This window comes from Castor canadensis, chromosome 14, assembly GCF_047511655.1.
Source record: "Castor canadensis chromosome 14, mCasCan1.hap1v2, whole genome shotgun sequence".
Taxonomy (NCBI): domain Eukaryota; kingdom Metazoa; phylum Chordata; class Mammalia; order Rodentia; family Castoridae; genus Castor; species Castor canadensis.
Genome location: NC_133399.1, coordinates 49,097,916 through 49,124,324, shown reverse-complemented (window position 1 = coordinate 49,124,324; position 26,409 = coordinate 49,097,916). Strand labels below are relative to the sequence as shown.

Sequence of the window (26,409 nt, the reverse complement as noted above, 5' to 3'; positions counted from 1 at the left end):
GCTGCCTTCTAGGGATGCGCGCACCGCCAAGCAGTCAGACTGCGCGCTGGGCGCCAATGCTGTTATTTATTGCGCGGAATGGGGGGATGGGTTAATGGGGCGTGGGGGCCGCGGTGGGCGCTGCTGTCTCGGCTCATCAGTACATTCATCGCGGTGGTGGGGACCTCGGCCTCACCCCCACGGAAGCACGGCCAGGATGCCGACCTCTGTGTGCCCGGTGCTGGAGGAAGCGGCCGTGCCCACCCCAAGGAGGTTACCGCGGATTCGTGGACAGGGGCGGGCTGGTTATTGCGTGAGCGCGATGGGGGAGCGGGAAGCCGGCAGGCCAAGTATTGCACTTAAAAACTGAATCCTTCAATGGCGACCACCTGCCAGAGTGGGGTGGGCGGGGCTCCACAGCCATCTCTTCTCGGCCCAGGGGCCGACCCAGTCCCCTTTTACAGTTGGGGGAACTGAGGCACCGAGGTGAAGGAGTCCCTCGCTCCCACGTGCGTGTGGCCGCTGCTGGGGGCAGGGGCGATGGGGGTGGGCACGGGGCGATGAGAGGACAACCGGGAGCGAGGGGCTGCCCGCCGCTGTCGCCCGTCCGACTACAACTACCTACGTCCCTCTATGGCTTCTGCGTGGGCGGGCGGGCGCCGGGGCAGCGCATGGCATGGCTTTGGTCTGGATGACGGCCCCGCCCGGCCCGGTGGCCCGCGGGGCGCCACGCGAGGGTCACAAGTTGGATGAGAGGCGCGAGCGCGCAGAGTCCAGCGGGTCGAGGCCACCGGCGGTGCCGGACAAGGCCGAGTCCCTGCGGTCCGGGCTGGGCGCAGCGGCCCGGGCGGTAGGTGTGGGCCCCAGGCGTGGGGTGGAGCTGCTGGCCTGGCGCGCGGAAGCCGCAGGCCCAGGGGCACCGTGGGGCAGCGAGGGCTGTGAGGCGGACAGCGGGCGCGAAGCACGACTTAGCCGGCGCGCAGGTAGTGCAGATCCCGCATGGGGGGCCGCGGGCGAGCCGGGCGCACCGCCATAGGGCGAGGTCCGCGGCGCCCGAGGGCTGGCAGGCGCGCCGGGGGGACTGGCAGTGGGCGCAGGCCCCGGAGAGGCTACGGTGGGTGCGGGACCTGGGGGCATGCGGCGCACAAGGCGCGGCGAGCCGAGCGCCAGTGGCCCTACAAGTGGGCGTGCAACCTGCGGGCAGAAGCTCATGGCTACTGCCTGCTGCAAGGTGGCGATGGCCGAGGTGACCTGCGGCGGCGGCGGGGGCGGGAAAAGGCCAACGCGCTGCCCCAGCTCTGCCTGCTGCACCATCTCGCGGTCGTACTTGACAATCTCCTGGATGATGGCGTTCTCCTGGTTGTTGAACACGCCTGAGCTCAGGTCGTGCTGCACCTTGTGCAGAAGGATCGAGTTCTTCTTGCCTGGGGGGCGAGGGGAGGAGCATCAGCACACTGTGCCTGCTAAGTACCAGGCAGGGATGGGGTCTTGCTGTGTGAGACGAGCAGCTTATTAAGCTTCTGGAGCATACAGTGATCACACAGAGTACCTGATGTATACAATAGGCACACATGGAGTGCCAGCTGTGCAGAGCAAGTACATAGAGCACCTGCTGTGTAGAGCAAGTATTGAGCACCTACTGTATACAATAAGCATATATGGAGCACCTCCTGTCCACAGAAAGCAGGTAACTTTCTGAGCATTTCCTGTGTGCAGCAAGAACACGGAACACCTGCTGTGTGCCTACTCAGCCAGCACACGCAGAGCACCTTATGGCAAGCAGCAAGCATGAACTGAGTGTTCAGTGTGTATAGCAGGCTCATGGCGTACTTGCTTATCTCACGTGCGATGGTAACACAGCAGGGATCAGACACTGCACAGCGTGTGCGTAAACACCCTACATACAGTACTCGTGCTGTTCGTCTCCAGTGGGCAGAAAGCACATCTGGAACACTTGCCTGTGCACAGCCACAGTGCCAAGTATTTACCACATGACAGGCATGTATTATCTACTGTAGACAAGTCTGTTTAAGGACCTGCCATTCACAAGTGTGTTAAGCACCTACTGTATATTGCCTATCATATGCAAGCATGTGTTGAGCACTTTTTGTATACTGTAAGACCCTCTGTTCCCTCCCTACTCCACCCAGTCCTGCTTTTTCAGCCACTGTTTTCACATTTCCTGATTCCTATGTCCTGCCCTCAGCAAGTCTTGGGGCTCCACCTCCCCCTGTCCCTGAAGCCACAAATGCATAACAAGCCAGGCCACCATCTTCCTCCTGGATGCTGCCTCCTGTGGAATGCAAATCTGATCAGCCCCCTCTCTCCCCACAACACCTAGAACTCTCCATGGATCCCTACTGCTCCTGATTTAGTCTGAACTCCTCCATCCATGGCCACTAGGCTCTGTACATCTGGCTCCTTCCTATCTCCCTCCTTCAGACCTCTTTTCTACCTCAGGGCCTTTGAATGTGCTACGGACAATCCAGGAACACCCTTTTGCACCTTACAGGTGCCTCTTCCACTCAGCATCCCTCCTCAGAGCTGCCCCTCTGTATGTGATACGACCACAGCCCCTGAGCAGTCTCCTGGTCCACAACCTGTACCCTGGCGCACTGCAGATGCTCAAAAAGCATTTGCCAAATGAGCAGAAACCGCACACAGCAGGAGGCGCCCAGCTTCTCTTTATTCAGCCAAAGCAGGGCAGGGCAAGGAGCCCGTCTAGATTCCAGAGACCTTGAGGGCCAGGCCACGCCCCTAGCTCCACCCATCCCTCCCACGGAGGCTACCTACTCACCGATGCGGTCCAGGCGGTCGATGGCCACTGTCTCGAAGGCGCGCCGCATCATGGGATACTCCTCCAGCACCTCGTTGAAGTTGTCCACGCTCAGCGAGTAGAGGCGGCAGTAGGTGTCCGCACGCACGCTGGCCGTGCGTCGGCCCCGCGTGAGCAGGCAAATCTCTGCGTTGCCCAGAGAGGCAGCTCAGCCCCAGGACGGTGCTGCCCCTACTCCCTGGGACGGTCTAGCCTCTGCAGCTTCTCTGGAGCTACCCCTGCCAGCCAGGGCTCCTACCAACACCCCCGCCATTCCACCCCCTGCCACCGGCGTCCACCCTGCCCTCCACCCCCTCACCGCCGAAATAGGAGCCATCGGACAACTTCATCTCCTTGTTGCCCTTGGTGAGCACGCTGACCACGCCATGCTGGATGAAGTACATCTTCTTGCCGATGGTGCCCTCCCGGATGATATAGTCGCCGGGCTGAAAGACCTCGAACTTGAGCTTGGTCAGCATGGCGGTGACAAAGTTAGGGTCTGCATTGGCGAAGAGTGGCATGGAAGCCACCAGCTTCCGGCAGTTGAAATTGACAATCTCCTGCGGGGTGGGAGGCAGTGTGGCCTCAGATGGGGTTGGGGGGGGACTGACTCACCCCTTAACTCCCTCTGCTCATCTGAGAGCAGGGTTAAGTGCAGTGGCCTGGCAGCCAGCACCCTACTTCCTAAGCAAAAGCTGGAGTCAAAAGTGGGAAAAGAGCCACAGCTCCCTACACACCGGCAACACTGGACAGGAGAAAGCAATTAGAGACCCAGTAGCTGAACTGGAAAAAGGAAGACTGCCTCTTTGCAGGTAATGTGACTGCCTGGAAAACCCAAAAGAATGGAAGGAAGTTAGAGCATGAGGGAACATGGCACAGAGAAACAAACAAGGCCAGTGCAGCTCAGGCCTGAGCACCTGCCCAACACTAAAGGAAAAAAAAAAAAAAAAACCCAAGAGCCAACCACCTGGCCTATGGTGACGCAGGCCTGTGATCCCAGCACTATGGCAGGCTGAGACAGGAGGATCCTGAGTTCCATGCCAGCCTGAGCGTACATAGCAAGACCCTGTCTCAAGACAGGATCTTATTAAAGTCAGAGTGATTGATGGTCACCCTTGGAAAGGTAGCCTCCAGAGCTGGGAATGTCCTGGGGTTTTCTTTTTCTTTCTATTTTTTTATTTGTTTTGCAGTGCTGGGATTAAGCCCAGGACTTCACACAGGTTAGGCAGGTGTTCACCACTGAGCTGTACCCCAGCCCTGAAAGGTCCCATATTTGATAAGTGGGGTATGAAGGGTGCTCGCTGTATGGGACATTCCTCGAACTGTGCCCTTGTGACTTGGGAACTTTTCTGTAAGACATGTTACAATAGGAAGAAAATCTTACCTTGAAAAGAAAATGGACAATTTTATATATAAAACGAAACCACTTAGGAGAAACAAGTGAAAAGATTTGTTCACACCAGCATAAAGAGCTAAGGAAGATGGCTTGGGATGACTTTAAGGAGTGGCCAGAACTCTAGGACGAATACTCAAAAATACCCCCTGAAGCTGGGCACTGGTGGTTCATGCCTATAATCCTAGCTACTCAGAAGGCAGATCAGGAGGATCACAGTTCAAGGCCAGCCCAAGTGAATAGTTCATGAGACCCTATCTCGAAAAAACACCTATCACAAAAAAAGGGCTGGTGGAGTGGCTCAAGGTGTAGGCCCATAGTTCAAACCCCAGTACTGCAAAACAAAACAAAACAAAACAAAAACAACCAACCAAACAAACAAATACCCCTGAAGGATGTCCAAACACACAGTCCTCAGACTCCTACCTGTCCTGGGGCATCTGCTCCTGTTCCTCACACACTTAACATAGTCCCAGAATTTTAAAATAAATAAATAAATAAATAACTGAATCGAGTCAAGGTCATTTAAAAGAAGAAATGAGCAAGACCCAGCAGGAAACATGAAGCAGTAGAGAAGGGAGGCGGAACCAGCCCCCATGACTCACAGCGGGGCTGGCACTGACAGAGCAAGCAGACAGGCCAAGGAGGAGGTGGAAATTCCAGACACACAAAATAAATCAAAGTCTAGAGACAGAGCCACACACATACAGGGCTGTAGTATAAGGTAAGAGGAGTCCCCAAGTCACAGGCAAAGGGATGAACTTGATCCTTTCCTTACTCCACACAACAGGAGAATCCCAGAGGCCAGGATCTAGGTGTGGAACCGAAAAGCAAAAGTCTAGAGGAAAACATGAGTGAATTCCACATGGGTTGGGCGCGTACAGCAGACACATAGTGTGACCTGCGAGCAGGAATCAGGAGCCTGCTTTGTACAGAAAGTATGGATTAAGTGCCTGTTGTATACATGAATAACACTGGGCTACAGAGAAAGACCCCGTATCAAAAAAGTATGAATTATATACCCATTGCATATAGAGAGCATCTACAGCTCCTGCTGTGTATAGAAAGTAGTCTTTATTGTTTGTTTTCATTTTTTGAGCAGGGTCTCAACTATGTAGCTCAGGCTGGCCTCAAATTTGCCATCCTCCTGCCTCCATCTCCTGAGTGCTGGGGTTATAGACATGCACCAGCAGGTCTGGCTGAGTTCAAGACAAAGAAAGTTTGTCTTGAACTCTCTACAGCAAGTGCACATAGAGCACCTCCTATAAAAATCAAGTATTTTTTTGGCACCTACTGTGTATGAGCATACATGGAATATATGAGTATAGTATTAAAATGAATCTGCACAACCAAAAATGCTATAAGCAAAGGTAAAAGACAAATGGCCATCAGGATGAGATCTGTATCACAAAGGGTCATTGTCCTCCATATACAAAGGATTTCTAAAAACAGAAAAAGGCCAAAAGCTCTGTAGAGAAACAAGAAAAGCACAGTTCACAGAAAGCAAAATACAGCTGGGTGTATTTTACAGCTGGTGCACCTGTAATCCTAGCACTCGGGAGGCTAAGGGAGAAGGATTGCAAGTTTGAGGACAATTTGGGCTACTGGGTTACATACACAGTGAGACCCTGTATCAAGAGAAGGAAGGAAGAAAGAACAAGAAAGAGGGAGGGAGGGAGAGAAAGAGAGAAAGAAAGGAAGGAAAGGGGAACAAAAAGGAAAGGGAAAGGAAGAAAGGAAGAGGAAGGAAGGAAGGGAAAGGGAGGGGAGGGTCCAGCTGGATCCTGGAATAAACTAGGAAGAGGGACAGGGCAGGGAGAAGCTGGGCCTTTCTGAATATATGCCGCTTTGTAGACTCAACTTTGGAACTGTGTAAACATCTGGATAATTAGGGGGATGGGCAGTAATAGCTAATGCGGGCTTCCTTTGGGCTGATGGGAACATTCTGGAATTAGAGTGGCAATGGTTGCACAGCTCTGGGTAAAAACCAGTGAACTTTATGCATTTATGGTCTGTGAGTTATATCTACAAATGAGAGCATGCATGAGAATGATGGCCAAATACAAGGTGACATTTCTATGGCTAACTACAGCACCTGCCTCCCAGGAGTCCCCACCCTCAGAAGTTCTAGTGCCTCTTGGCCCCAGGGCTCTGCGGGCTGGCTGGTCCTCCACAGAAGTAGCCAAGTCAGACGATCATGGGGATGAGGGAGGATTGTCATACAATGACTGGCAGCCAAGAAGACTCAGAGAGACAGACACAGGAAGCAAGCTGTGTGACAATCAAGAGCCCCAGACACTGCGAGAGGCAGGAAGGGCCTCCCTGGGGTCTTAGAGGGAGCACAACCCTGCAGACCTGCCTGGAGTTTGGTTTTCGGCCTCTGGATGGTGGGAAGATCTGATTCTGGTTCTGTATTAAACTGCCACCATGTGGGCGCTTGCTGTGGCAGCACCCCCAGGAGAACTGTCCAAGGGCACATGGGCTGCCAGAGTAGGACCTGGGGTTTAAACTGGCAGGTTAGGCCTGAGTGCTCCCAGCCACCCTGAGCTGCTTGTTCTGCTCACCCTCTGTCCAGCACAGACCCCAGAAGGTCTGCTAACAGGAAGATAGGAGCAGGCGGGCATGTGGGGTGTCGCAGGGGTGCAGGGAGGAGGTTCATGGAGGGGAGGGCATGGGCACAGCCTGGCAAGATCCTTCCCACTGCAGTGCCCGTCTCACCTCCCGCAGGGGCCCATTCAGCTCGCCCAGGATGCTGTCTTCATCGAACATCTTGCCCTGGTAGCGGTGCTCATAGTAGTCATGGATCTTCTGGCGGAAGTCAGCAGGCAGCTTGTGGAAGGACATGTACTGCTCCACTTGCTTGTACTGCAGTGGGAGGAGCCAGGTCAGCAGCTGCTGAGGAAAAGGTTCCAGCCCCACCCAGGGACAGTGGCCCTGCCTGGCCTGGAGTGGGCTGCCCACCCAGTGCAGCACCAAATACGAGTGTTTATATTTAAACCCAAATATACTTTAAGTAAAAATTCATCAGTGAAATTAATTCTTGATATCCTGCAATCAATATCAAATAATATTCTAAATAGTGATTCTAAGATCTTAACTCTTAAGTGTCGCCAGGTGAAATTCATGCAAAGCTGAATGAGGACATCGGTGCCATCCATGTCTGGAACATATTTATCCTAAAATGCAGCTGTTATCTGAAATATACGTGTAACTAAGCATGCTGAAGCCTATCTGGCAGTGTGGCCCTGGGCATGGTAGCCAGCTACACAAGGGCAGGGCCTCCTGCTGGATGGAGGCTGAGCCCCAGGTGCCTGGCACGCTCTCCCTGCCCAGAGCCTACCCCTGCCCAGCCCAATTCCCTCCTAATGTTCTTTCCAGAAACCACTGGCCAGCCCCTTCTGAGCTGAGCCAGGGGGATGTGGGTGCCAGGCCCTGCTGTCCCCAGGACGGCACCCCAGGGGTGTCCCAGTCCCATTTCCACCCAACCCCGCCTGGCTCCAGCTGCCCTGAGCTCAGCAGAACCCGTGATGCACAGGCGGGTGGCAGCACCAGCTCATGTTTGGGTGCGAGGCTGTGGCTTCCGGACAGTGGGCGCCTGGCCTGGGGCCCAGCTGATCCAGTGTCCCAGCTTTGTATGTGTGTGGTGGAGGACACAGCTCTTGGGTAGGGAAGCCAGCGGGACAGGACAGACAGGGTGGCATTGGGAGGGGTCAGGCCTGTTGTCAGCCCAGGAGAGGGGAAACTGAGGCATGACATGGACAGTGAGCTGCAGTCTAGGTGGGCTGCTAGGGGGTCAACACTCACTTTCCCTCTGCCCTTCCCATCTTCAAGTGGCCCCACATGGCTGTCCCTAGGACCAACCCCAATGCACCTTCTGGCTGGGCAGAGGCTAGACAGGAGCTGCTGACAGCCTTGCTCTCACTGAAGCCTTACTCTGGAACCTGGCCTCTCAGTGTCCCCACACAGCCCCAGGGAGCTCCTGATGCCAGGGGACTGGTCCTGCTGGCTCTGAGCTCCTTGGCTCTTGTCCCTTCCTAATCACCACCCAAGACCCCCTGGGCCTGCACCCCCACTCTCACCCCATGCTCCTGTGGCCCCACACCTGGGTCCTTCCCTCTGTCTCTGTCCTGAACACCTTATCTGGAGCTAGAGGACAGGGCTGCCTCCCCACTAAGATCCCAGGGCAGAGCCCCGTTCACCCTCAGGCCCTGGAGCAGGGCCGCCTCCCTCCTCAGACCTTCTCCTGGTACTGGCGCCGGGAGGAGTCCAGTGACTGGATGAGTGCTGTGGCGTGGCCGATGAACATGGCGTAGCAGGTGGCCCCCACAATCATGCTGAGCATCGTCAGCCAGATGTCTGTCATGCTCTCAGGCGCCTGCCGCCCATACCCGATGCAGAGCATGTGACTCATGGCCTTGAAGAGCGCGAAGGAGTAGAGCTCACTCCACGAGTGGTTCTGCAAGGCCAGGGGCAGGTGGTTTGAGGTGGCACAGCCACCAGGAGCCCCTTAACTTCTGCCCCCCACCTTCCTGCAGAAACCTGAGTGGTGAACTCCCCATGATCCAAGGTGACAAGAGAAACAGACCCAGGCAGAAGACTCAAGTCCCTGAATGTGGCAGCAAGACAGCAGGGACAGGCCTCTTGCCATCTCTCACTTCACTCCCGGGGAAACTAAGTCCCAGAGGGGCCCAACTCTGGGCAGAGTGTCTGTGTGGCCAAGAGGACATACAAAGCCCTAGGGACAGGCAAATTGGAGGCACCAGAGTCACACCTGAGGGGCAGAGGACACCCTTGGGTGTCCTCAGTTGACCCAGCCGAGGAAGGGGGGCAGTGGGCCTGATCAGGAAGTGGAACTGCTTGCACAAGTGTCAGCTGGACAATGAGCTCCTCAGCCCGGGCAGCTGTGCCAGGCACCAGGGAGGGGCCTGCGGGTTCTCCCTCCACTGCTCCTGACTCCATCCAAGTCTGCCTGCTCTGTGCCCCCAGAAAGCATTCCACACCCTACATGTGCCCCTGACCCCAGGGCAAGAGAAAGGCTTGCTCAGGTGCTACCCTGACTTCAGTGCCTACAGAGTCCTATTTTAACAACAGAACCTTTGTTACTTTATTATTTTTCTTTTTTTTTTTTAAGGTGAGACTAAGGTTTGAATTCAGGGTTTTGAGCTTGCAAAGCAGGCACTCCACCGCTTGAGCCACACCTCCAGTCCATTTTGCTCTGGTTATTTTGGAGATGGAGGGCTCTCAAACTTTTGCCCAGTCTAGCCTTGAACCTTGATCCTCCCAATCTCAGCCTCCCAAGTAGCTAGGATTAAAGGTATGAACCGCTGGCACCTGGAAATTTGTTATTTATTTTTTAGGGCTCTGGAAAAAACCTTCCCACTTGAGGATCGCCATGGGCATTTAAAAAATAAATTTGTGTAAAAACAAAAGTGGAATCGACAGGAAGGCAGCATTGAACACGTCTCTGGGTGGCAATGGTCCTAAAAGTTTTCCTGAGTGATGGTAGCTGAGCTGTCATTGGACTTCCCAGGCTGACCTGACTCAGTGGCCATCAGTAGCCCACAGGGCACTGATGGGCATCCGGGTATCAAGGAGCAGGGGCGGGGCCTGTGGCGGGGGCAGGGCAGGGCTCACCACCATGTTGTTGATGGACACCCAACAGTCGCTCGGGAAGTCCTGCAGCATGGGTACCAGGAACTGCAGGCAGCCATCCCAGTGGCACAGCAGCAGCATCATGCTGATAAGGTTGCAGATACGCATCACGGCGCTCGCCAGGTCGTAGGTCATGTGGAAGATCTGGGGGACATGGCTGTGAGGGTCCCACACCGACGGCACCCTCCCCAGAGACCAGAGAGGTGCCCACGCCAGCACTGCCCCTTAGGGCTCTGTCCGCAACTCTAGAATCCATGAAATGCCTCAGACCCCCTCCAACTCCTTCCATTTTAGCCCCCATCCAGAGACCCCCAAATCTCTCTGACAGGATTTCCCAGTCCCCTTACCCAGGACTCCCAGGATCCTCAACTCATCCTGTGGCCGGCCTGACCCCAGACCTGTCCCCACCCACATTCCTCCTTCCCTCTCAATGGCCACAGGGACAGGAGTGGGTCAGAGGCAGGACTGGGGCAGGGCATTTGGACTTGAAAGGGGAGGCTGGCTTTGTGTTTCTGAGACTCAGTTTCCCTACTAGCAGGGACTTCAGATCCCTCCTCCCACAGAGCTGAACAGAGCAGGCACGGGAGCAGCTACCTGACCCTGCCAAGTGCTACTCCTACAGTACACAATGCTGCCCCAGTGTCCCACACCTGCCCTTAGAACCATAGTTCCAAGCCACACTGCACAGCCACACCCATCAGTCCGTGGTGCAGTCCTGGACCCACTCTTGTAGCATTGGTCCAGCCCCACGCCAGACGCCTTCCTTTGAAGCTTTTTTTTTGGTGGGGAGGGGGTCCTGGGGCTTGAACTCAGAGCCTATACCTTGAGCCACTCACCAGCTCCTTTTTGTGAAGAGTTTTTTTTGTTTTGTTTTGTTTGGGAGATTGGGTCTCATGAACTATTTGCCTGGGCTGGCTTTGAACCACAATCCTCCTGATCTCTGCCTCCTCAGTAGCTAGGATTACAGGCGTGAGTCACCGGTGCCCAGCTGCTTAGAAACTCTGACCCCGCCCTTGCCGCACTGGCCTCAGCCCCCCCTGAGGCCCTGCCCCCTGCCCACTAGGTCCTACCACCTTGGCCCCACCCACACCAGAGGCCCCGCTTCTGCCCTGCCCTCACCTCTTCCCACTGGTGGATGTAGCGGATGAGCCGGGACAGGCGAAGAAGCCGCAGGAGGCTGAGGATCTTGGTGAAGCGCACGATGCGCAGGGCGCGCGCCGTCTTGTAGACCTCGGAGTCAATGCCCTTCTCCACAATGAGGAAGATGTAGTCCACCGGGATGGACGACACGAAGTCCACCACGAACCATGTGCGCAGGTACTTCTTCTTGATCTTCTCGGGGTCTAGGATGATCTCTGTGTTGTCCTCAATTACGATGCCCGTGCGGAAGTTCAGCACCAGGTCCATAAGGAAGAAGGTGTCAGAGACCACGTTGAACACGATCCATGGGGCTGTGGTCTCGTCCTTGAAGAAGGTGATGCCCACAGGGATGATGATGAGGTTTCCCACCATGAACAGCAGCATGGTGAAGTCCCAGTAGAACCTGGGGGAAGCAAGGCCGGCTCAGGTATCCCACCTTTGCCCATATTGTGCCCTGTGCCTGGTGCCTTTCTTTGGAGGCACCTTCAAGGACCCCAGATCCACTACTCTGGCAAGGGCCAGACTTGAGGCCTGGGGTTAGGGAAACACATACACATACACATACACATACACACACACACGCACACATACACACACACACGCACACACACACACACACACACTGCCTAATGCCATCTCTGGCCTGCTCTGACCTTCCGTTGTAGGTGCAGGGGCCTAAGAAAGCCCAAGCGTTTGCTCAAAAATAGATGAAATGTTTCCCATGACCAAAGAGAGACAATGTGCCAGATGCAAGGCTGGCGTTCAAAAATTATTAGTGCAAGAGAAAAAGGTACAGGACAGGAGCGGGGCTGGAGGGTGGGGAGTGGAGTGCTTGGGGCATGTGCAGGAGGCACAGAGAAGCTGGCGGTGGCAGGCATGCAGAGAACAAAAGGCTGGGCCAGGAAGAACATGGTGGAGACTACCCCATACGTAGCTCCTGTCCCAGAAGCTGTACACCCTGAGCCATATTGGGGGTAGGGCTCCTCTATGGTTACTGCAGGCCACCTCAGAAAGCACCTTGAGGCAGGGCACCAGTGGCTTATGCCTGTAATCCTAGCTAGTCAGGAGGCAGTGATCAGGAGGATTGTGGTTTGAAGCCAGCCCAGGCAAATAGTTCTCGAGACCCTATTTCAAAAATACCCAACACAAAAATGTACTGGTGGAGTGGCTCAAGTACCAGACACACACACACACACACACACACACACACACACACACACACACACACACACACCACCTTGAGGGCCTGGACAGGGGTGGGGGGTATCCATCCAGGATGGAGAGAGAGGCCAGGTATGGGCTGGGCTGGCACCCTCACAGACAGGCCAAGAGGGTGGGGAGGAGAGCAGTTCACAACTTGGCAAATGTTTGGACATTTAATATAATAAATAAGCGTACTAAAGTGATGATGGATCACTTCTACTCCCAAGTACACCCAGACCGGATACATGTCCCAAAGTCAATCCCAAAATTCTTCCTGGGAAACACTGACAGAAATGGGTCTTCCACTCAGGGATTGTCTATTTACGGGCAGGTATGGTGTGTGAATGCCTCATGGGGACAAAGGCCACATGGACAGATACCTGGCCCTCAGCTATCGAGAAAATGCAAATAAAAATCTCTCGAAGGAAAAATTGGAGGCACCTCACAAAGTTAGATGCAGAGTTCCCAGAGAATCAGCAGTCCCTCTGAGGATGAGGCCAAGAACAGAGCAAGGTCCCCAACAAAGCTTCACCCCTACATCCATAGCACATGGTTCACAGCAGCAAAAAGGCAGAAATGGCTCCCGTGTTCATGGACAGATGAGTGGACACTTAGAGCAGAGCGGGACCTTGAGGACATAGCACTCAGTGACAGAACCAGACACACAGGCCCCAGTGTATGACTCCACTGATAGGAAATGTCTAGAACAGGTGAATCCAGAGACAGGAAGTGGACTCATGGGTGACAGGGACTGGATGAGATGACTGCTCTTGGGGACAGGCTTCCTTTCAGGTTGATGGAATTCTGGAGAAAACGGCACAATGTGGATGTGCTTAATGCCAACGGACTATATACTTTAAAATGGCCAAATGGAGCTGGGTGCTGGTGGCTCACACCTGTAATTCTAGCTACTCGGGAGGCAGAGATCAGGAGGCTCGCGGTTTGGAAGCCAACCCAAGCCTAATAGTTCACGAGACCCTATCCTGAAAATACCTAACACCAAAAGGGCTGGTGGAGTGGCTTAAGGTGTAGGCCCTGAGTTCGAGCCCCAGTGCTACAAAAAACAAAAAAAAGCCAAATGGGAAATGTTAGGAGATATGTTTTAGCTACACTATAAAAGAAAACCCTCTGTCAGGTGCTGGTGGTGCATACCTGTAATCCTAGCTACCCAGGAGGCAGAGATCAGGAGGATCAAGGTTCTAGGGCAGCCTGAGAAAAAAGCGAGACCCTATCTCAAAAATACCCAACACAAAAGTGATGGAGTGACTCAAGTGGTAGAGTTCCTCTCTAGCAAGCTCAAACCCCAGTACTACCAAAATAAATAAATAAAGTTTCAGCAGCCAGCACTCGGGAGGCTAAGGCAGGAGTTTGAGTTTGAGACTAGCCTGGGTTACCCAGGGAGACCATGTCTCAAAAAAACAAGAATGAAAACTCCAACGCTCATTTTCTTTTGCTCTTAAAGTTGGGGGGAACCCTCTCCAACCCTGATGGTGTCCCTACCAGGTGGGTTTGTATGTCTGTCTTGTGAGTCCAGCCCCCTGCTTATCCTCTCTCTAGAGAAGACAGCAGTTGAGGGATTAGCCCACATCAGCACAAATGAGTAAAAATGTGCCCGCGGCCACCGGTCTAGCCGCAGTGAGCTTGCTGCCTCCCAGCGGCTATACATCGGCTCCTTCCACTGGACAGCACCACAGGGTATAGCTATGAACACTACGCCTGCTGGGGCATCAGGCGTTTCCACTTCGGGGAATTGATCTCAAGGAAATTGTCCAAAGGGAGAGAAAAAAATTAAAGAGTGATTTGTACCAGGATGCTCGAGGCAGCTTGGTTTGCTAGCGCCAAGGACTGGACAGGACCCAACAGCTCCCAACACGGCAGTGTGAGCCAGGCCTACCTGGCATCTGCCCACCACACAAGTGACCTTGGGGGAGCTCTCCAGCCTCTCAGAACCTCAGTCTCCTCTTCTGTCCTTATCCCATTGGGGTGAAGCCCCTTTAGAGAAAAGTTGGGGAAAATTGTAGCTATGTGGGGAAGGGGCTGGGCCAACTGGAAGCCCAAACACACCCACCCAAGTGGGGACAAGACCTGGAGAGAGCTGAGAGGGTTGACACCATCTGGGGGTGCAAAGGGGTCCCTCAAACCTCAAGGTCAAAATCAAATAACTGTGCTTGAAATTCCAGACCTTCCTTTGCCTGGATCTGGATAGTGTAGCTGGTTTAGAACCTGATCTGGGACACTGCTCACCCACAGACCTCAAGGGCCCCAGCACTGGCAAGATTGAGGGGCCCCACCTACTTGCTTCCCAGCTCCCCTCCACCCCCAGAGTCTGCTATACAAGTCTCAGTCCAAACCTCACCCTCTCTGGACCGAGACCTGCCCCTCCCTTTAGAGCACATGCCATGGGCTACAACAAGCCACAAAGCAACCAAGGCCAAGGGGCCTACAACACCTCTAGTCATCCAACAGGGGTGACTAGAAACCTCCAAGGGGATAGAGCTAGAAACCACTGGAGGGGCCAGGTACCAGTGGCTCACACCTGTAATCCTAGCTACTTGCGAGGCTGAGATCAGGATGATCTAGGTAAGGCCAGCACTGGCAAATAGTTTGGGAGACTCCATCTCCAAAATAACCAGAGCAAGATAGACTGTAGTTGTAGCTCAAGTGGTAGAGCACCAGCCTTGCAAGCTTGAAGCTCTAAGTTCAAATTCAAGTCCCACAAAGAAAAAAAGAAATCACTGGGGGGACCCTAGAAACCACAGAGGTGTCTAGAAACCAAAGGAACCCTGAAACATACCATAAGGACACTGTTCACAGTGGCACTTCACAGACATTCTTTCTTGGGGTGGGCTGGTGCAGGCACCACACTTCCCAGCTGACAGACCGGCGGGGGTGGGGGGGCTACCCAGCTAGGGAGTAGGATGCAGGACTGGAATTGAAGCCTGTCCTTTGTCCCCAGACCACACTGTCTGGGAACCTTCTTAGGCTCCAGTGACCCTCTGGTCACACAATGTGGTCTGTCTTTCTGGGCAGGACAGAGTTCCTGAGTTATGGGAGGTCCATGCAAAGGGTGAGGAACAGGAGAGGGACCAGGGAGTGACTGCCCCCAAGGTCCCTGGTGGGGTGGGCCAGGATGCCTCCAAATCCTCATCCTTCCCAGACAGCCTGGTCCCTGTAGAAGGGGTCAGAGGGGAAAGGGAGGGTCATGTGTGTCCCCTACCCTACCAAGGGAAACTGAAACTGGAGGTAGAGGAGACCCCAGGTTACCCACCCTCATCTTGCCCGGCCCTAAGCAGTGATGTTGGGAATTCCTCCTGCTCCAGGTCACCATGCCCCAAAGGGAGGGCCCTGGGATGGCTGTCCAACCCCACCCGTCTCACCTCCTGGGCTGTGCAGCCTTGGGTGACCACATACTTTCTCTGATGCCTCGTACACCCCATCCTTCAGCCCCTCCACATCCACTGCTGCTGGACCAGGGTGCCTAGAGCATGTCAACCATCGCTGTCCAGGGCCTTTCTGTTGAGATCCCAGCATTGACCCGGGACCACTCCTCTGCCATGGGAGAGTTCTCAGCAAGATTGTGAACCACAATTAAATCCTGTGTCTGAAAACTCATATCTAGCTGGGCATGGTGGCCAGCACTAGAGGAGGCAGGAGGATGGATCCAGAGTTCCAGGCCAGTCTGCACTAAAGTGAGACCCGGTTTCAATAAACCTAAGGGCTGGAGTGTGGCTCAGTGGTGAGCACTTGTCTGGTATGTACAAGGCCCTGGGTTCATCTCTCACAAGTAATAGAGAGACCAGGTCATGGACTCGCTTCTGCAGGGTCACCGAGAACCTTGCTGTGTCCTCAGAGCAGCCCTAACACACAAGCCAGAGGTGAAGGGTAAGGCTGAGATCTCCTGGGACCATCCCCCTCAGCCTGTGAAAGAAGGAAGCCTGGAACCCCCAATGGCCCCACACGGCACAAGACTCAGTGGGGACCCTGGCAGCTGATACATGTGAGCTCAGCTCCTGTTCTCTCACAGCTGCCCAACTAGTCTCTCCAGTCAGATGGGAAATCTGTGGCAGCCAGTAATAACTGAGCCAGTGCGGTGCTCAGGGTCACAGGGTCTCCCTTCCACCTGCAAGAGTTCCCTGACCCTAAAAGGTCATCAGGTCCCATAGCAACCAGGTGATCTAATGCATCAGCTGGGGTGACAGACAGGATTCTGAGGCTACAGAGCTAAAGTGGCTTGAGATCACTTAGGGTGTCCCTAACCTCCTCAGTCCATGTGGAGGACTCTATAGGGTCCCAGCCCCTGCTGGAGCAGGGGGTCCCAAGAGCCTGGCTGCTGGAACCCTGAAGCCAAGGTCAGGGCTCAGTGGACGAACGGGGCAGCAGCGTCACTCCTGGTAGATCTGAGATGTCGCCAGGAAGCAATCCAGGGATCACAGATAGGGACAAATCCGGAGGGATTAGAGGCCAGAGGTCAGGGATTAAGGGTGAGGCTCAGATGGAGGATTAGATATGAGCCTGGATGTGAAACTGCCTCCATCCTTGGCAGGTGTCAGGGATTAGGGATGGGGACTCCAGTGGGGGAGGTGGCTGGATTCCCCACACTCCCAAGACAAGGCATATTTTCAAGGACACATGTGCCAGGCACCAGGGACACTCAATGGCCGGACAGGACAGCCCTCCCCTGGCTCCCACAGAGAAGGAGCATGAGATGTGACAGTGTACAAGAGACTGGCCTGGGGGCACTATGGCCCAAGTGGGTAGGAGGGCTGCCCATAGGTCTTGAAAGAAGATAGAGTGTTGATACCCAGGCTGTAGGAACAGTAAGTGAAAAGGCCCTGAGGTCAGCCCAAAGTGGACAAAGGGATAAGGAAGAGATGAGAGGCAGAGGCAGGAAGGTCTAAGCGGGAGGACAGAGGGAGGAGAGACTGTAATGTGGCTAAGCCCCTGCTAGCAACCAAAGGCTGGAGAAGAAGTGAGGGTGACCTGTGGGGGATAAGGGATCAGATCCTGTGCTGTTGCCCTTGGGGTGAGTTTCAGAGCTAAACCACAGAGTGTGCTGAGGGAGACAAAGGCGGGTCTTGCCCAAGCTGGGGGCAGCTGAGGAAGAGACTCTGGAATGTCTCGTAGGCCCCTGGGGTCTTATCCATGACACCAAATCTGGAGCTTTTTGTGGGACCTCAGGGGAGGCCCTGAGAAAAGGAAGGGACCCTAGCCACCACAATCCCTGACCCCTCCCTGCAGACCATGGAGACTCCTTCCTCTGCAGAGGGAGGCTGAGCCCCAGTCCTCCCTCCTAAGAAATGCCTGGACTCACACACCTGATCCTCACCTACCCCAATATCCCCTCTGGATTATGTGGGTTTGTTCTAGGCCCTAACACAGGGATTCATCACCCAGGGATTTGCACAAAGAGAAGCACCCATCCTGATCTCCCGTTGATCTGGCCATCTGTGGGGAATGAGGTCTTTGTCCTATCAGGTTTTTGGGGCAAGCCCCCTCTCTTGGAGAATCCAGGGGATGAGACAGAGTCAGAATTGGCATCAACAGGTCTCAGTGTAGTCTAAACTCTTCCTCACACCAGGATCCCTTCCTTCCCCCACTGTCACACCTGCTCTCATCCTGGCCAAGCCTCAGTGTACAAAGAGGGTCAGCCAAGGCTCCTTCTCCACCTTCCAATTCCCTTCTCTGTGCTGAGCCCACAGGCCTGAGGGCTCTAGCAGGGGTGTATATAGCCAATACAGCTCAAGAATAAGTCTCAGAGCCACTGGTGTCAGCCAGCATCCACACTCTGCCCCTTGGCAGACTGGACTCAGTTAACATGTTGTGGCCATCTGTCATGAACCAGGATGGGACAAGGCTGTGGTTAAAGGTCAAAAGAACAGAGGTGAGGCATGCCTGGGGGAGCATAGCTCAGGTAAAGGCTTGTTGCTTAACAGGAGAGAAGGGGGGTGAAATTTAAACCCATCCAATTCAGCAAGGATTGTGACCGTCAGACACCCACTGTCTCCCCCACTACCTCCTTACATGTGGGGAAATCAAGGCAGAGAGGCCCAGAGAGGACCCACCAAGTCACAGGAAACTGTGGAGCCAAATCCTATCCCGGACTCAACTTCCACAAATCCCCCAAAACATGCTCCTCTCATGGCCAGCCTCCAGATCTCTCACATCCCTGCCTCCCAGTCCTCTCCCAGGTTGCCCCACAGCCAGGCATCTTCCTTCTCAGCTTCCTACTTCCCCCAAAGCCTGGTCAGGGAGAGCATGATCCTGTTCACCAATCAACTGTCCCCACCCTGATGGCAATGGATGCAGGCCAATATACAGGGACAGATCCACTGGGAAGCCGAGGTGGACAAAATGAAGTAAGATGCTCCAGCCCCTGAGTGGGCTGCACACGGTTTTGAGAATTAACACACACACACTATCCATCGCTCACCTTCAGGTGCCTGAAATATCTTGAACAGAATTCCTTCCCCTACCCAAGAAATCTACCCACATATCTTTGTAGCCTGGGGGAAGGGATCTCTTTACCCTTATTAAATCAACATGCCTAAGGTGCTTCCAACAGCCTTGCGGAGGCTGTTCCAGTAACCCACCAGGGATCTGTCTCCACATTGAGTCAGAAGGATCTAGAAATGTCACAGGTCCCCAGATGTGGGAAGGTTGAGAGATGGATCTTTGAAATTTAACCACTGTTGGTTCCTCTGCCCTGACTATAGGCCATGTCCCCTCTTTCTTGCTTGCTCACCCTCCCCCTCATTTTTAAATCTGCCTGACCAGCTTGCACTCCAGATTATCCACATGGTGGCATGGAAGTCTTTCCATAGTTCTGAGCACAGAGCAGGCCGAATAGGCCAGGGTCCCCCAGGTGATTGTGTGCATGTAGTCCCAAGAAGACAGGGCCCAACTCCTCCTGCCAGTCTCCTCCCCGTGGTTGAGACATCCAGCCACCAGTCACCTCTCCCCCAGGTCAAGAGAAACCAGGACCTCCCCCTGCCCAGGCCTCCGCCTGCCAGCCTCAACACCAGCCTGGAGTCCACCACTTGTTGGCTGGTGTCCTGGGGTGTGGATGATGCTGGAGAAGACTGAGGAGGGAGAGTACTTCCTGTAGCCCTCCCCTGCCCATCATGTCCCTGATTCCCCCATCTGGCCAGTCGGCACTAGCTCCCTACTCACAGTGGAGCTAGGCAGACCAAGGTGCTCTGGGGAGTGAGCCCAGCCTTTCTTCATGTCCCACTTCCCAGCAGGAACACTAAGCGGAGGGCCAGACCTTAGTTTTCCCATCTGTGGAGGAATGCTGAGACCTCAATGCAGGCAGGGAGAATCCAGGAGTTCAGAGGTTTCTGGGGTCCCACCTGGGTGTCTTTGACACCAAGCCTTTCCTGAAACCTAGGATACTGGTGAAATCTTAGTAAGGTCTCCCTGAACCTCAGTTTCACCAGTTGTTAAACACTGGGGTATGGAAGGATCAGGGAAAAGGAGAGTCCCACAGCTCTCCTTGCCCAGCTCTGAGGGTACACCCTCAAGTGTGAACACAGGTCCTTTGGGACTCTGGCCTGAGGAAGGAGAAAGGAAGCAGATGAGTAGGCGCTACAGGCCTGGTGCTGTCCCTGGTGCTGAAATCTCGCCCAAGCAACTGAGTGTCAAAGCAGTGTTGTCTACACCTCTGCACCCCACTCTCACCGCACTGGGGACATCCCTGCATGCACACAGCTTACCCCATCGCCTGAGATACACACTTACTCTGGACGAGCGCGCACACAGCATCCCAACACACCTCAGTGATCCACCAGATCACCAGATACACCCCTAGGAACACGCCTCCCCAGATTACTGGGCACACGCCCCCAAAGACCCCACCCTGTCACACACTCATGCTCACACACTCAGGGCCTGCAGTGAAACGCACCATCTGCACTCTCCGGCCACACATCGAACATCCAGGAAGAACTGCAAACACAGTTTGCCCCTGTCTAAGCCTCTCCACGCATTACAAGCTCAGTCCACAACAATATCTACACACTGCACAGCGCTCGCTGCACAGCGGCTCTCAAGAGACGCACCTGGAGACCCCGCACGCTCAGTGTCGGGTCGCTCACTCCCTAAGCCTGTGGACCCAGGACGCGCCTGCTGGGGCGCAGGTGGAGACTGTGGGAGCGCGCCGTGCCTGCTTAACCCCCCTCCCCGCGGCCTCTCCCGGGCGCGTCCTTCCCCTGCGCCCTTCCTTCCTCGCGCTCCCGTTCCCCTCTATTTGTCCTCTTCGCCCCTCTGCGCTCAGACCCTGGCCCTGCGGCCCGAAACGCGCGCTCACCGAACCAGCTGAACAGAAGGGCTAGGGGAGCCAGGGAGTGAGGGAAGGGGAGAGCTGGGGTCATCGGAGGAACACCCGAGTGCCCTCCCAGGTCCCTTCAAGGGCGGAGCCTTGCGTGCCCGGGTAACCCTAGGGCGGGTCCCGGGCACGCCCGAGGTCACCGAGGGGCCCCGAGGTCACCGGCTGGACGCGCTGCCCCGCCCTCCCGGGCGCTCCAAGGACGGCCCCGCGTACCCGCTCGCCGGGCCCCTCTGCGCCGGCCGCCCCTCCCGGAGGCGGTACCTGAAGTCGCTGTACGGATGGATGATCCAGGCCCCCGCCGACTTCACGCGCTCTTGCTCCCGCTCCACCGCCTTCTGGCTTCCGAACATCCGCAGCGAGAACTTGTTGACGCCGGGCTGCAGGAGCGCGCCGAACTGGCGCTGCATGAAGCTGGCCTGACTGCCGCGCGGCTCCCCTGCCGGGCCCGCCTCCTCGCTGCCCGCTTCATCCGCTGGCCCCGGAGCTGCCGCGGGCCCCGAAGCCGCCCCTCGACACGAAAACGACACCTTGGGGCCCCGCGCCGGGCCCTCGGGGCCCGCGGGGCTGCACTGCGGCTCACCGCGCCCGCACTCGCCATTCGGGCTGCTCTTGGCTGCGCTCGCTGCTCCGGGTGTGCTCGGGCGGCCGCATGAGCTGTCCCGGCTGCGGAGCCGGGCGCGTGGGCCACCCTCGTCCACCGCCTCGGGGGCCGCCGCCTCGACCCGTGGTGGCTGCTGGGGGGGCGCGGGTGCAGGGCCCGGGGGTGGCGCAGGCGGCGGTGGAGGTGGCGGTTGCTGCTGGGGGGGCGTGGGCGGCGGCGGCGGCCCCGGCGCGGGGGTCGTGCCCGGGCTCTCTCCGGGCCGCCCGCCACCCCCGCGCGCGTCCATGGCGAGGCGGCGCCGGGCAGTGCGGAGCGGAGCCGCCGCCGCCGCCGCCGCCGGCCGAGCCCGAGGGAGGGGGGAGGCGGGGGCGGGGCGGAGCCCTGGGGGCGGAGCCTAGTCCGCGGGGGAGGGGCGGGGGCGGAAGCCCCGCCTCCACCTGCGCCCCCTCCCCCCCCCGCCCGCACGCCTGAATGGGCAGCGCAAGGGAAACTGAGGCGTGCTGCAGCGGACGGCCCAAGGTCAGAAGGCCCAAGGTCAGAAGGCCCTAGATGTACGCACTCATCCACTCAGAGGGGAAACTGAGACCTTTGAGGTGGAAGGACACGTCCAAGGTCACAGAGCCCAGCCTGTGGACAGGGACCTTTGCACGCGATGCCAGCGAGCTTCTCCACCTGAAGCTCAACCCTTTGGGGGAGTGCGCAGCGAGAGGAGCGGCCGCGGTCGCTGGCTTCGGAGACTTGGGTGCCACACTCCTTTCTGTCCGAAGTTGTAGTATTTCCGAAATAAAATATGCTTGTAAAAGTCACCAGAGTCCTGGCGTTATTGTTTACACATCCTGAACAAAATCTCTTGAACATGTATGGGGCAGGGCTGGGGTCAATTCTGGGAGGCTAGAGGTCCCACATTCACCTCCTCTCTTGGAAACTGAGGCAGAGCCTGGCAAGAGGTTGCCCTCCTATGGTGGTGGCAACCCTATCCCCAAATGGTGCCCATGAGTGGAGTGTTGACTCCTCCTGAGAGTTTGGTGTACTTTGAGTTCCCTAGGGAGACACAGGCTCACCATTGCTACCCCAACTCCATGTTCTTTTCTCTGCCCCTTTGGTTCAGGCTCCAGCTGCTTGGCCTTCATCCCTAGCCCTGGGGAGGAAGGGAAGAATTCTTTTGGGGCCAGGGCAGCCTGAGGCTCTGCTCTGAGCTGGAGCTAGACTGAAAGGATGACACTGGGCCTGGTCCTAGCCTCCACCTCACACTAGCTCCACCAGAGAAAGTGGGGAAGGCTGTCATGAGAGGGAGGCAAGAGAGAAGAAAAGAGGTACAGCTCTGACTCTGAAATGGTGGGAAGAAAGCCACAGCCTGGGAGACAGGGAGTTCCAGGACACTTCTGGTCTCTCCAGTCCCCTCCTCATTCTCTCCTAATTTGGGTCCCCTTGGCCCCTTATGTACCCTACTGGTCCCTACCTGTCCCTCCTGGACCCCCTCTCTGCCCTTCTGGAGTATCCTGGACCCTTCTGGGTCTCCCTGGTCCTTCCTGGACCTTTCAGAATCCTTCAGCCTTTACAGTTTCTGGCCTGATGTGATACTGAGCAATGATGCTGTGCTCGTTGGGTGCTCTCCACCCACTGGGTTATCAGGGCCACAAGTGTGGAGATGTGACTTGTCCCTGCCCACAGCAGGTGTGTTCAGTAGTGACAGGGATGAGCCTTGCGTCATTGTGTTTTCATCTGACAGTGGGCAAGCTGAGCTCCATCTCTCTCCCCCGCCAAACTGCCCCAAACCTGGGGACTCCAGAGACTCCCACGCCACTCTGGGCCATCGCTTCTGAGTGGGCAGGCAGCAGAGTTGGCAGTGCCAGGCTGTGGCCTGCCCCAGGGCAGATGCATGTTCCAGCTGAAGGGAGACCTTTTATGTTCACCCTGGGAAGATGTCAGGCTGGGCAGGTCGCCAGAACCCTGAGGCTTACTGCTAAGCTATGGAAGGAGGCAGCTGGCTTCAAGAGAACCCACCTTGCCTGGCAGTGAGGAGAGGCAAAGACACCTCTCCCAGTCCTCAAGTCATGGAAGAGTCCTTCTGGGACTCCAGGGATCTGCCCCCTCTCTGTGCCTCAGGCCCTAGGCAATGCCCCCATACTGGGCCAGGCATCACCGGTGAGTCTGGGGACTGGCCCCAGCTGCCCATTCTCTCCACACCCACGCTGACCACCTGCCCAGGCCAGAGTGCTCTATTGTCCATTTATCCAATAAATACTCATTAAGCACAGGATCCAGGGGCCAGGGATCCAGAATAGGGCTGATAGCCAGGCAGAGATGGAAGATAATCACAGTAAATGTGATGTTTCACATATATCCTGTCCAATAGAGGCTGGTAAGTGCAGAGAAAGGATGAGGAAGGCGAGCATCAGAAGACCTTTAGCACTGAGCACCAGTGGCTCACACCTGTCATCCTAGCTACTCAGGAGGCAGTGACCATGAGGATTGAGCCCCGGCAAATAGTTTGCGATACTCTATCTCGAAAAAAAATCCATCACACACACACAAAAAAAGGGCTGGTGGAATGGCTCAGTGTGTAGGCCCCCTGAAGAGGAGAGGGTTGTTGTTTCAGGGACTTCTATGGAGACCATCTAGGCATGTGGCAAGGTAGGCACAAGGCCCTGAGGCCTGGTCTCATGGGTTTGTGGGAGGAACTAGGAGATCCAGAGCTCAGGGGGCCAGAGTTAGCTGGTAGAAGCTGTATAGACAGATCTTCAGACTAAATCCACCCTGGCCTGTTGCCTAAAATCCCCATCGCATTTGGAAGAAAACCCCAATGTGTGCCCGGCATCTGTGGCTCATGTCTGTAATCCTAGCTACTCAGCAGGCAGAGATCAGGCGGATCACAGTTCAAAGCCAGTCCCTGAAGAAATAGATCATGAGAACCTATCTCGAAAAAACGCAACACACAAAAGGGCTAGTGGAGTGGCTCAAGTTGTGGAGCGCCTGCCTATCAAGCGTGAAGCTGAGTTTAAACCCCAGTACTGCCAAAACAAAAAACTTGTCTCTGCCTGGTGTGGCCACCACCACACCCTGGAGTCAGACCTGCTCCCTGCAGAGCCAACAGTGCTTATCCTGACCTCAACCAGTACTACAAAGCACTTCCCAACCATACCCCACCCGTTAGACCTCTTCCAGGTCTGGGTCTGAAGTCAGGAAGCAGCTCACAGGATGTGTGGCCTTCTGAGTGGAAAACAGTTAAAGACTAGGGAGACAGAATTAGGCCAGCTGAGAAGCTGGCCATGGCATTCACTCAGCAAACAGTCCTGCCTGGAGGGACTGGGACCCATTACTGCAGGGAAACTGGAGCTTGGGCAAAGGGGTGACTTGTCCTGAGCCATCTGTTGTGCAAGTGGCAGGTGGTGGCCACAGGGCCCCTCCCTGGACGTTGGTTTCCCCACCGCCTCTGCTGTGAGAAGGCTCAATGCTGTTGATTTGGGGTTCAACCCTTGGTGATGTTCTTTCCCTGCTGAACTCACTCAGGCCCAGAATCCTGGTAAGGGTAGGGAGAGGTCAGTGCCTAGTGATCCCCCACTTCTGGTTGACTCCACTTTAGCTTTTCACCCTTCAGCTCTGCCCTCTGCATGGAGCTAGGGGACCTTCAAACCCCTCTCTTGCTGCCCCTGCCCTGGGCCTCAGTACCCCCCACCCCCTGCAGCCTCAGGATGGATGGGACAGGGATGGGAGGGGGAGGAGGACAGCCTGGCCCCCAGTGCTTCCTCACAGGCCTAGTCCCTCATGGGCTGGGGATGAGTGGATAAAGACAAGGAGGGTGGGCCAGAGAGGGGTTGGTAGCCCCATTGGCCTAGAGCAGAAGCTAGTAGCCAGCTGCTGGGCCCATGTGAAATCCAGCCCCATGAATGAACCATTGTTTGTCCAAAGGCCATCCTGGCCCTGCCCCTCTGCCCACTGGGGGCTGGGACTCCTGAGACCCTGAAGTTCCCAGGAGGACCCTGGCAGCCATCTCCTCAACATTCCAAGCACCTGACAAAGATAACTTTCCCCATCTCACCTTTGCAGAAACAGACAGGCTTCAGAGAACAGCCACCAATACTTACAGACAGGGGTGGACATTCACCACTGCACCCCACACTAGGAAAGAGGCTGCATACTACAGGCATATTGCAGGGTAGGTAGGCAGAAACACCGAGTGTGAAGGGGGACCTGCTGCAAGCTGAGGGAGCACTTTTTGCAAAGGAAAGCCACTGAAAGGCCTCTGCCATGTGAACAGCACTCTGTCTGGGGGAGGTGAACCTGCTGGGGGCCGGACTTTCACTCCCTCCACCCCACTTCTGCCATGCCTGGCAGCCCCCCTGCACATGCCTTTTGGATGAGGATCTGGCGCAGCCAACAGAGGCTCCTGTCTGGTGTTGGGGGAGGAGAGGTCCAGCATGAAAATAGATGACAGTGCCCAGGGCCCCATGAAGAAATTAACCCCAAGAAGAGGGCAAGCCAGGGACCAGGGCAGAATTCCCAGCTGGGGATGTCACTGCCATAACAGATGTGTGCTTGCTCCATGAGCCACATAGCACTGTCTGCATTTCCCCTGATCATGCAGAATACCCAGCCTGAAGTATACCACAGGAATCCAACTGAGTTAACACAAGCAGGCAGTTCAAAGGCCACAGATATTAACATAGGTGGTGCCTCAGGACCCCGATTCTTTGGGGTGGTGCCTCATCTTGCCCTCCCAAGGTCACAGCCAGGCAGGGGGGTATACAGGTGTGTCTAGCTGCGGGTGCACACAGGACTAGGCAGGTGAGGCTTCTGAGGCTATGCTGGGCTATCTTGAGAGGCTGGATGCTCCCAGACCCCTCTACTCCATGCAGGTCTTCCTCTATAGTGTGTGCACAGCACCCTCTGGTGGCCACCATGGAGAAGAACAAAACCATAGGAACCCTGGTGTTTTGGGGGGTCCAAGCCTATCCCAGTTCTTCCCTGGTGGCTCTTTTCAGGGCTGTGGACAAGGGGCCACAGCTTTTTTTTTGGCTTCTTTGGCATTACATGCTGGGGTCCTGTCCCCCATTTCCATCTGAGTGGATTCCTGCTTCCCTGGGAACTCCGGAAGAGCTGGCCAGGGTTCTCCACTCCCCTGACTCTTCCTTGTTTACAGGCACCTTGAGCTCCTCACCTGGACCAGCTAAAGGCCCAGTGCTGTGCTCTGCCTGGGAAGGAGGTCAGTTTAGGGGTCTGGATCCCCTTGACCAGGAGGTCCCACAAGTTCTTCCCTTCAGAATCTGCCAACCTGCCCTGTTGCCTCTCCACCCTTGGAG

General features: G+C 55.7%; 1 protein-coding gene across 1 annotated transcript; it reads right to left on the bottom strand.

Moving 5' to 3' along the window:
* Positions 1–47: 47 nt before the first annotated feature.
* On the bottom strand, positions 48–21,395 carry Hcn2 (hyperpolarization activated cyclic nucleotide gated potassium and sodium channel 2). Its single transcript, XM_074054471.1, has 8 exons — positions 20,770–21,395; positions 10,959–11,382; positions 9,822–9,983; positions 8,425–8,643; positions 6,906–7,052; positions 3,114–3,354; positions 2,777–2,941; positions 48–1,403 (listed from the first exon to the last, which is right to left on the bottom strand). Exons 1-8 carry the CDS (start codon positions 21,393–21,395, stop codon positions 718–720), a joined length of 2,670 nt encoding a protein of 889 aa, XP_073910572.1. The 3' UTR covers positions 48–717.
* Between the last annotated feature and the right edge of the window lie 5,014 nt (positions 21,396–26,409).